We start from the raw sequence: 10,947 nt of genomic DNA on the forward strand, positions 1-10,947 counted from the left end.
TTAATTTGTGTCCACAAATACTTATCCATAGAGGGGATAAGAGGGTACTGTGTAAACTGTATACATAAACACACACCAGTTGTTTCAGAATTACAAGCAGTGATAAGACTTCTGGGATGAGGACTAGACTATCCAACCTGATTGGGACACACGCAGCAACACTTGTACAGTTTTGGCAATTGAAAGGTGTTATTATTTATAGATGCATAGTTAGGGACAAAGAATGTCATGCACAGAAGTGGCAGCTTTATTTCTCAGATGTTCACATCCCAACCACTAAAAAAAACATACTTCCAGAGTCAAGAATGTTAAAAAAAGAAAAAAAAATCATTTCAGATTATTTTAATGAAGTCGTTTGGGGTTCCCAGTGACTGTCCTATGAGTTCTCTGCCCCTGGGGCCTGTTCTCCGAGCGCTCCCTTCCCAGCCTGGTACTCAGCTGGCAGCTTCCGCTATACTGCCTGCTCTTCTGTATCATGTTAGGTCCAGGAGGGTCCCAGGAGAGGCAGAGAGAGCAGTACAGTTGGGAGTAGGAAGTCAGATAAGTTCAGATTCTTGGGATGTAAAACCTCAGCTCTTGAGATGGTGGCATTAATCCATTTTTGGTAGTAGATCACACTAGTGTAGACTCCAGGAAGAGTTTGACCACAGCCTATTCCCCAGCTCACCAGTCCTATCTGGATCCACACATTGTCAATGAGACATGACAGAGGCCCTCCAGAATCACCCTAGGGGAGAGATAAAGGTCATGAGTATAGTGAAAAGGGGCGGTGAAGAGGAGAGAGAAAGGTCAGAAGGGATGGAGAATTCCTTAGAACCAGACAATGAAGCCCATAGGGATACAAATCTCTAGAGGGAGCTGGCCTGCCCACTGCATTATGGGGAGGTCATGGCAATTTCAGAATCAGAGTTTGAAATTGGGAGTGATCTTAGCTAAATATGCCAGTAGTTTCAGAATGCTCCTCTGCAATAAAATATTTGCCGGTAAATGGTGAAATAAGAGAAATCAGATTAATAGGATGAGTTTCTCACTAAAGCTAGAATATATTCAATTGAATGAACTGCTCTTATTTTTCTGTTCTTAAATTCTTCCTACCTTTTTTATTAGCATTAAAATAATCCTTTTAAAAAAATAATAGTGATAGTAGTTGGTAGTATGTTTCCCAGTCTCTGACTTTTTGTTGTAACAGCTTTATTGAGATATAATTCACACAGCGTGTAAACTGTGTGCGTAAACACACACCAAACCCATTGTGGTCAAGTTGGTTCCAACTCGTAGTGACCCTGTAGGACAGAGTAGAACTGCCCCATAGCGTTTTCAAGGCTATAAATCTTTATGGAAGCAGACTGCCATACCGAGGAGTGGCTGGTGGGTTCGAAACAGCCACCTTTTGGTTAGCAGCCACGTGCTTAACCACTGTGCCACCAGGGCTCCAAACACACACCAGTTGCCTGAGAACTACAAGCAACAGTAAGACTTCTGGGATGAGAACTCTAGTGTCCAATCTGATTGGGTCATACACACAGGCACTTACACAGTGTTGGCAGTTAAAAGGTGTTATTATTTATAGAAGGTAAATAGTAAACAACAAGAACGGGTTACTTACAGAAAGCAAACAGTAAACAACAGGAACAGATCTGAGGTGAACCGGACCCCTCCACTCCTGCAAGTACCCCACTTAGCTTCGTAGGGGAGGAATCCACTTATGTCTAAAAGAGGACCTGCTCACCCTTCCCAAATTACCCATGTCCATTTCTGTGTTACTGGGCAGGCACACCTGGATTAGGTGTCAGCAGGTGTCTCTCTGTCTCTCTCAGCAGGGTGTGTCATCACCTCAGGTCAGGTGCAGCGTAGCTGTGGTTGCTCTCTCTCTGGCTTTTCTTGACTGGGTCTGTCCCATGTACGTACTGGTCCAGCTCTCAACTAGCAGCTTCAGGACAACCCTGGGCCAATGCCAGGGTTAGACCGGCATTATAACACCTCTTAAGGCAACACTTTATGGGCAGCCCCTGTGCAGTATATGCCCAAGTCTCTGCAGGCCTCTTTTTTGCCCCCTCAGGTCACAGCTCTCAGCACAGCTGGAGCATCAGCCACCACCACAGGCAGGCCACCTCAGCCTCCGCTGCTGCTTGCTCTGCTCGGGCATCCACCTGAATGGGTGTGGACTGTAGCTCTATCCTCTACAGGGCACCCAGCTCCATTGGCAGCCTCCTGCCTGAGATGCCCAGCTCTGCTCTGTGGCTCAACTGGCTACCCGCCAGTCTTGTGGTTCTTGCTACTCATACCCCTACCAGCGTTTCTCTGGCACGTGGCTCTGCTGTGCTTACTGCCAATTCTGTTGGTCTTCAGTGTTATCAGCTCAGTGTTACAGCCCTTGACCCGTACTATAGCTCTTTTACCCAGGTCTAGGAGGTTCTCTGGGGCCCTGGTGGCAAAGTGGCTAAGCGTTATGGCTGCTAACAAAAAGGTCTCCATTTTGAATCTGCTAGCTGCTCCTTGGAAAGCCTAAGGGGCAGTTCTACCCTCTCCTATAGGGTTGCTATGAGTCGGAATCAACTTGATGGCAATGGGTTTCAGGTTTCTCCACGCAGGGATCCCTGGTCCAAAGGATGTGCTTCTCTCCAGGCTCTTGTTGATCAGGAGGTCCCCAGAAAACCTCTGTGAGATTAGCCGCTTATATAGGAAAACTCCTTGTCAATTTCAAGGCGTGGTTTTCATAAATCAACCAGTCCTACTGGGTGGATTGCAAGCCACTTATGCAGATAGCAAAACGATCAATCCTTGCAGGTGCTTATGCGTATAGCAAACCTACTAATCCTTTAACAGATTGTGGCCTGACCAATAATTATGGGAGAAGTACAAACCTGGGCTAGAAGGGCCACATAAAAGAAACCCATTGCACTACACACCGTGTAATTCAGCCATTAAAGTGTACAATTTAATGGTTTTTATTATATTCACAGTGTTATGCAACTGGTTACCACAAACCATTTTAGAACACTTTCATCACCCCCAGAAGAAATCGTGTTCCCATTAGCTGTCACCCGTACTTCCCCTCAGCTCCTCCAGCCCTAGGCAACCAATAATCTACTTTCTGTCTCTGGATTTTCTTATTCTGGACATTTCATATAATAGGATCAAACAGTATATAGTCATTTGTGTCTGGCTTCCTTCGCTTGGCATAATATTTTCAAGTTTCACCATGTTGTAGCATGTGTCATACTACATCTCTTTTTATGGATGAATAATATTCCATTGTATGAATATACTATATATTGTTTACCCATTCACAGGTTGATGGACATTTGGGTTGTTTCCACTTTTTAGCTATTATGAAACATGCTGTTAGGAATATTCATGCACAAGTTTTTATGTGAACATATGTTTTCATTTCTCTTGGGTGTATACCTAGCAGTGTTATTGTTTGGAGGTATGGTAACTACATTTAACATTTTGAGGAAATGCCAGTGTTTTCCAAAGTGCTTCTACCATTTTACATTCCCATCATCAGTGCATAAGAGTGCCAGCTCCTCTTCATCCTCATCAACTCTTGTTATTATCTGTCTTTTTGATTATAGCCTTCCTAGTGGGTGTGAGGAGCCCTCATGGTGCTGTGGTTAAGAGCTCGGCTGCTAACCAAAAGGTTGGCAGTTTGAATCCACCAGCTGCTCCTTGGAAACCCTATAGGGCAGTTCTGCTCTGTCCTACAGAGTCACTATGAATGGGAATCGAGTCAACATTGGCAACGGGTTTGGGTTTTGGTTAGTGGTTGTGAAGTGGTATCTCATTGTGGTTTTAATTTGCATTTTCCTGATGACTACTGATTTTAAGCAGTTTTCATGTGCTTATTGGCCATTTGTAAATCTTCCTTGGAGAAAAATCTGTTCAAATTCTTTGCCCAGTTTTTAATTGGGTTATCTTTTTATTAATTTTTATATGTCAGTTTATCAATATTTATTATTGAATTGTGAATATCCTTTATATATTCTAGATACAGGTCCGTTATCAGATATATGATTTACAAATATTTCCTGCCATTCTATAGGTTACCTTTTCACTTTCTTAATGGTCTCCTTTGAATCACAGAAGTGGCAGTCTGCTTCTGTAAAGATTTACAGCCTTGAAAACCTTATGGGGCAATTCTGCTCCGTCCTATAGGGTCAGTATGAGTTGGAATCGACTTCATGGCAGTGGGTTTTTGGTTTTTATATATGTCCAGCTTTTTATGCCAGTACCACACTGTCTTGATTACTGTAGCTTTGAAATAGGGAAGTATGAGGCTTCCAGCTTTGTTCTTCTTTTTCAAGACTTTTGGCTCCTCTAGGTCCCTTGAATTTCCAAATGAATTTTAGCATCAGCTTGTCAATTTTGTAAAGAAACCAGCTGGAATTTTGATAGGGATTGCGTTGAATCTGTAGGTCAATTTAAAGACTGTTGTCATCTTAACAATATTAAGTCTTCTGATCCATGAACGTGGAATATTTTTCCATTTGTTTCTGTCATCTTTAATTTCTTCTTGCAAAGTTTTGTAGTGTTCAGAGAGTAAGTTTGACACTTCTTTTGTTAAATTTATTCCTAAGTATTTCATTCTTGTTGATACTATTGTAAATGGAATTATTTTCTTAATTTTATTTTCAGGTTGTACATTGCAAGTGTGTTGAACTATAATTGCTTTCTGTATATTATTCTTGTATCTTGCAACGTTGCTGAACTAGTTTATTCTAGAAGTTTTTTTTTGTGGATTCTTTCAGATTTTCTGTATATAAGATCATGTCATACGTGAATAGAAATAGTTTTACTTCTTTCCTTCCAATCTGGATGCCATTTGTTTCTTTTTCTTGCTTAATTGCCCTGGCTAGAACCTTCAGTACAATGTTGGATAGATGTGGCAAGAGTCCTTGTTTTTTTTCCTAATTTTGGTGGGAAAGTATTCAGTCTTTCACTATTAAGTATGATGTTAGCTCTGGGTTTTTCGTAGACGCACTTTGTCATGTTGAGGAAGTTTCCGTCTATTCCAAGTTTGTTGAGTGTTGTTATCATGAAGGAGTGTCAGATTTTGTCCAGTGCTTTTTCTTTAGATAATCATGCGGTTTTTGTTCTTTATTCTGTCTATGTGGTACATAACATTAATAGATTTTTGGATGTTAAACAAACCTCACATTCCTGCGATAAATTCTGCTTGGTCATGGTATTATATCCACTTCTTATATGTGCTGAATTTAGTTTGCTAGTAATTTGTTGAGGATTTTTCTGCCTATCTTCAAAGGACATATTTGTCTGTAGTTTTCTTTTCTTGTGATGTCTTTGTCTGAGTAATATTAGTTTTATAGAATAAGTTGGGAAGAGTTTCCTCTTCAGTTTTTTGGAAGAGCTTAGAGTAATTGGTATTAATTCTTCTTTAAATGTTTGGTAGAATTTACCAGTGAAACCATGTGGGTCCTGGGCTTTTCTTTATGGGTAGGTTGTTGTTTTTTAAATACTAATTCAATCTCTTTACTTATTTTAGAGCTGTTTAGATTTTCTATTTCGTGGACAACATATAAAAGCCAGATGTCTGAAGGTACTGTAGAGTGACCAAAAGCAGGCAGAAACTGGAGAGGAGTCAATTCTTGGAAGAAGAGAAGACATTGGATTTTTCTTTTTAATGTTTTTTTCCCCTGGATCAGGCCCTATCATTACTCTAGATTGTGGCTGGAACTTAAGTAGAAACCCACAGTCTCACTGGTTTGAGGAATCAGAGGACAGAGTTCAGGGCTAATACAGCAGTTGGAAAGTGAAGGTAGAAATCCCACAAAGGGAGAGCAACAGAGAGGGAGCCCCAGATTCTCCATATAAACTCTGTTCAAATCTCTGGCTAACCACTGAGCTACATACATCCATGCAGGTTAGACTTCAGGTAGCCCAGCTAGGGCTAAAAGAACTGAACAGAGATTTCAGCTGCTGCCTACCACAGGAGAAACCCAATTTGGAATTTGAAATCAACCAAGTTAACCGCCTGTTAAAATACAAAATCAGCATTCTTCAGAGGAACATAACAATCCATATTCTCTACAGCATATCACTGACAGCATCCAGTATACAATCTAAAATTATCAGACATTAAAAAAAAGGAAAATTTTCCAAGAAAAACAGAAAAATGTTACTTGAGAAAAAGCAATCAGTGGAAATTAATTCTGAGATAGCTCAGTTTTTGAAATTAGCAGATAAAGATTTTAAAGCAGCTGCTAATACTATGTTCAACAAATGTAAAGGAAAATATGCTCATAATGAATGCACAGATAGGAAATCTGGGCTCATGTAGAAAAGTATATGTGTGTGTATAAAACCAATGGACATTTTAGAACTAAAAAATGAAGTATCTGAAATTAAAAAAAAAAAAAAAACACTAGATGAACTTGACAGCAAAGTGTAGATAAAAGGGAAAAGAGGCAGTGGTCTTGAATATAAATTAATAAAAGTATCCAATTTGAAGAGGAGAGAAAAAAAGTTTAAAAGGGCTTATTAAAAAGGTGTAACAGTATTAAAAGTTATAGCTTACAAGTTTCTGGTTTTAACCAGAAAGGGAGAAGAAAGAAATGAGGCAAAATAATATTTGAAGAAATCATGACTAAAATTTCCCAAGTTTTAATGAAAGACATAAATGTGTGGAATAAAACACAAAAACAAAAAATATGAACCTCAAATAGGATAATTACAAAGAAAATCACACCTAGCACATCATGTTCAAACTGCTGGCAATCAAAGATAAAGAAAAAAATACAGAAAGCAGCCAGAGCAAAACAACACATTAAACACAATTAAAAAATGGGCAAAGGATATGAACAGATACTTCACCAAAGAAGACATTCAGGCGGCTAACAGGTACATAAGGAAATGCTCACGATCATTACTCATGAAAGAAATCCAAATTAAAACTATAATGAGATACCATCTCAATCTAAAAAACACAAAATAATAACTGTTGGAGAGGTTGTGGAGAGACTGGAACACTTACACACTGCTGGTGGGAATGTAAAATGTTACAGTCACTTTGGAAATCAATTTGGTACTTCCTTTAAAAGCTAGAAATAGAAGTTCCATATGATCCAGCGATCCCATACTCCTTGGAATATATTCTAGAGAAATAAAAGCCATCGCACAAATAGATACATGCACACTCATGTTCATTGCAGCACTGTTCACAATAGCAAAAATATGGAAACAACCTAGGTGCCCATCAATAGATGAATGGATAAACAAATTATGGTATATTCACACAATGGAATACTACGCAACAATAAAGAACAATGATGAATCCGTGAAACATCTGACAATATAGATGACTCTGGAGGGCATTATGCTGAGTGAAATTAGTCGCAAAAGGCCAAATATTGTATGAGACCACTATTATAAGAACTCAAGAAAGAGTTTAAACACAGAAGAAAACATTCTTTGATGGTTATGAGAGTGGGGAGGAGGGACAGGATAATTCACTAACTAGATAGTAGACAAGAATCATCTGAGGTGAAGGGAAGGACAACACACAACACAGGGGAAGTCAGCACAAATGGACTAAACCAAAAGCTAAGAAGTTTCCTGAACACAAGCAAACACTTTGAGGGACAGAGTAGCTGGGGCTGGGGTCTAGGGAGCATGGTTTCGGGGGACATCTAGTTCAACTGGCATAACAAAGTTTATTAAGAAAATGTTTTGCATCCCACTTTGATGAGTGGTGTCTGGGGTCTTAAAAGCTTGGGAGTGACCATCTAAGATGCATCAATTGGTCCTAACCCACCTGGAGCAAAGGAGAATGAAGTACACCAAAGACACAAGGAAAATATTAGCCCAGGAGACAAAAGGGCCACATAAACCAGAGACTCCATCAGCCTGAGACCAGAAGAACTAGATGGTGCCTGGCTACCGTCAATGACTGTCCTGACAGGGAACGCAACAGAGAGCCTCTGACGGAGTGGGAGAATAGTGCAGAGCAGAACTCAAATTCACATAAAAAGACCAGACTTAATGGTCTGACTGAGACTGGAGGAACCCCCAAAGCCACGGTCCCTGGAGGATCTGTTAACCCAGAACTAAAACCATTCCTGAAGCCCACTCTTCAGACCAAGATTAGAGTGCACATAAAACATAAAATAATACTCGTGAGGAGTGTGCTTCTTAGTTTAGACAGATACACAAGACCAAAAAGACGGCTCGTGTCCGGAGGCAGGATGAGAAGGCAGGAAGGGACAGGAACTTTTTGAATGGACACGAAACCTGGGGTGGAAAGGGGGAGGGTGCTGCCACATAGTAGAGATTGCAACTAATGTCACATAACAATATGTATATAAGTTTTTGTATGAGAAACAGACTAGAGTTGTAAACTTTCACCTAAAGCACAATTAAAAAAAAAAAAAAGAAATGCCAATAGAGGGAGAGTAAAGGGGTGGGAAGATGATTAAAAAAACAAAACACATTATGCACAATAGAACAAAGATAGAAATGGTAAATGATTTTTCATCAGACAGTTATGATCAGAAGACAATTGAAAGATGTTTGTAAATGCAGATGAAATGTTCTTATTTTAAAGTAAAATAGCAACTATATGTAAACCTCTCTGTGTATTTATGAAATATTACAGGTCTTTAAAAATACAGAGACTGTGGTTAACATTAACCTAGATCAACAACCTTGTAGTTGAAGAAATTAAATTCATAGATATAGGTTATGTATCCAGGGTCACACAAAGAATTATTGTCAGGACTCCTGTCTTCTGACTCTCAGTCCACTGATGTTTACAGATAGAAAAACCTAGACCCAAATTAAAACATCATGTTAAAAAAGAAAAAAAAAGTCCTAAGAGCAAACCCTAACCTTGCAACTGTCCTTCATACTGTTGGTATTACCGGCACAAATCATGTCTTCTTTGATGACTGGCTCCGATCCTGGAAGGTAGATACCGACTGGGTTGTAAAGTCGGTCACAAGCCTTGTGGTTAATAACGGGCACTTCTGCTGCCTGGAGAGTGGAATAGAAATCAGTACCTGTAGAAATAGAAGGAACGAAAGGTTAAAATAAGCTGGAAAAGTATGGGGCAACATTCAGTCATGATGTACAGAAGTCTCTGAGTGGAAATCCAAAAGTAGAATATAATCACTTTCCAATCATATTTGCTAATGAAAAGATCTTTTGGTACAGTTAATTTAAAACATTAGATAATGGAAAATCATGTGTTTGACTTTGGAATGTTTGAGGTTTTTCTAATGTACAAATGTAGGGTACTCCTAATGTTCTAAATAAAGAGTAATTCTAATAAATTCTGATAGATTAAGTAAAGATATTACTTCTATTCTAAAACGGTTTCATTTTTCTGCCCCCAATTCCTGTCTTGTCTCTACTCCAGCCTGGTAAAGAGTTGACACAACATTTTCAAAACAGATTAAAAACACTGGATTATCACCAAAGTTTACATCAGGTTTATTAACTCCTATTTGCGAGAGGTAATTAGGTTATTTAGATTGTTAGTATCTGCTTGTCCAGCTATAGCTAGATTCTAGGCAGGATATAAATGTAAATAAAATAGACATATAATTGTTTCAAAAAAAGATATTTAAAGACATAGATAATATCAATAGATTGATCTGGTTTTATTGAAAAATATTTGCCATAGTAATGATACACCTAGAATGTGAATGTTCTGGAGTAGGTACAAGAGGGCAAAGTACAAAATAACCCTTCTCACCTTTCATTTTCTTTGTTTCCCCCCATCCAGTCACCCAACAAGAGGCTGGAATTGTCAAATGCTCTTTGATGGTGGGCAAGCAGATGGGCAGGGTGACAGATGTGAAGGGGACTGGGGAGTACAGTTTCAGCAACGCGATGTCTGCAGTTGTTTCGTGGAAGTTGGGGTGGATGATGACTTTGGACACATAGTACTGCAAGCCTTCACTGGAATAGTCTGCATAAATTGATCCCAGCCACACAGTGTATGTAAAAATAGTCCAGGTCCTAAGGGGGAAGAGAAGGAGAAGAAAAGTGGAGCATGCTTATGTGCTACAGCTGGGTCAGAACAAGCTGCTGATGTGTAGCAAGAAGTCTCTAGTCAAGAAAGGGGGGGAACAGACTGGTAATGAATGAGGGTGTTTCCATCTTGAATTAGGGTTGCTTTGTCTCCTTCTTTCTACCCTACCCTGCTCCCTGCCTCCCATTCTGACCACTCTTTGTTTTGTTGCCCACTCTTTCTGTGGTCACTTGTTAAATGTTTATGACCAGCATTTTATTCTGCACTCTTTCCCTGGTTCCCTCATTTGCCTCGCCCATTCCTCGTGGTTTCAGCCATTACCTGTACGCTCAATAGTCATCATTCCTTATTGCCAGTTCTGATTTCTGTTCTGAGCACAAGACTTTTATTTCTAAATAAATTTTTAAACTAAAGTTACACATATTCACAACTTAAACCATCAAGTAGTTAGATCAGACTTAAAAAAAAAATTAATAAGAAACAGAAGTTTTCTGCCCCACCACCCTCAATTGACTCTTATCCAGAAGCAATTTCTTTTGACTCTTTTAGCATCTGCCCTAGTATTTTCAAGAAGCCCTATATATTGCTATTTCTTGATTTCTTCCCCCCAGTTTGACTTCTAAGAAAGGTGCGGATTGAGCTTTTTTACACACCCTGCCCACCACCTTCAACTTCCTTTCCACTCATCCTCCTGACCTAGTATTATCATAATTTTTTGTTAGATCAGTAATTAATGTGTGTGTGCTTGTAACTATGCAAACATACTGGGTCACATTCCAAAAAAAAAAAACCCATTGCCGTCAAGTCGATTCCAACTCATAGCGATCCTATTGGACAGAGTAGAACTGCCCCATAGGGTCCAAGGAGTGGCTGGTGGATTTGAACTGCCAACCTTTTGGTTAGCAGCTGAACGCTTAACCACTGCGCCACCAGGGCTCCAATTTTAGGTTAGT

The 10,947-nt window shown here is 39.5% G+C and overlaps 1 protein-coding gene across 1 annotated transcript in view; it reads right to left on the bottom strand.

The window, feature by feature from the left end:
* Positions 1–478: 478 nt before the first annotated feature.
* PRSS48 (serine protease 48) overlaps positions 479–10,947 on the bottom strand; it is a 14,361-nt gene continuing 3,892 nt past the window's right edge. Inside the window, exons 3-5 of the mRNA XM_023733480.1 lie at positions 9,716–9,981; positions 8,848–9,017; positions 479–727 (exon numbers count right to left, since the gene is read on the bottom strand). Coding sequence (XP_023589248.1) covers positions 479–727; positions 8,848–9,017; positions 9,716–9,981 — 685 coding nt within the window. The remainder of the gene's footprint in view (positions 728–8,847; positions 9,018–9,715; positions 9,982–10,947) is intronic.

The sequence above is a fragment of the Trichechus manatus genome, unplaced genomic scaffold, assembly GCF_000243295.1.
Source record: "Trichechus manatus latirostris isolate Lorelei unplaced genomic scaffold, TriManLat1.0 scaffold00059, whole genome shotgun sequence".
Lineage (NCBI taxonomy): Eukaryota > Metazoa > Chordata > Mammalia > Sirenia > Trichechidae > Trichechus > Trichechus manatus.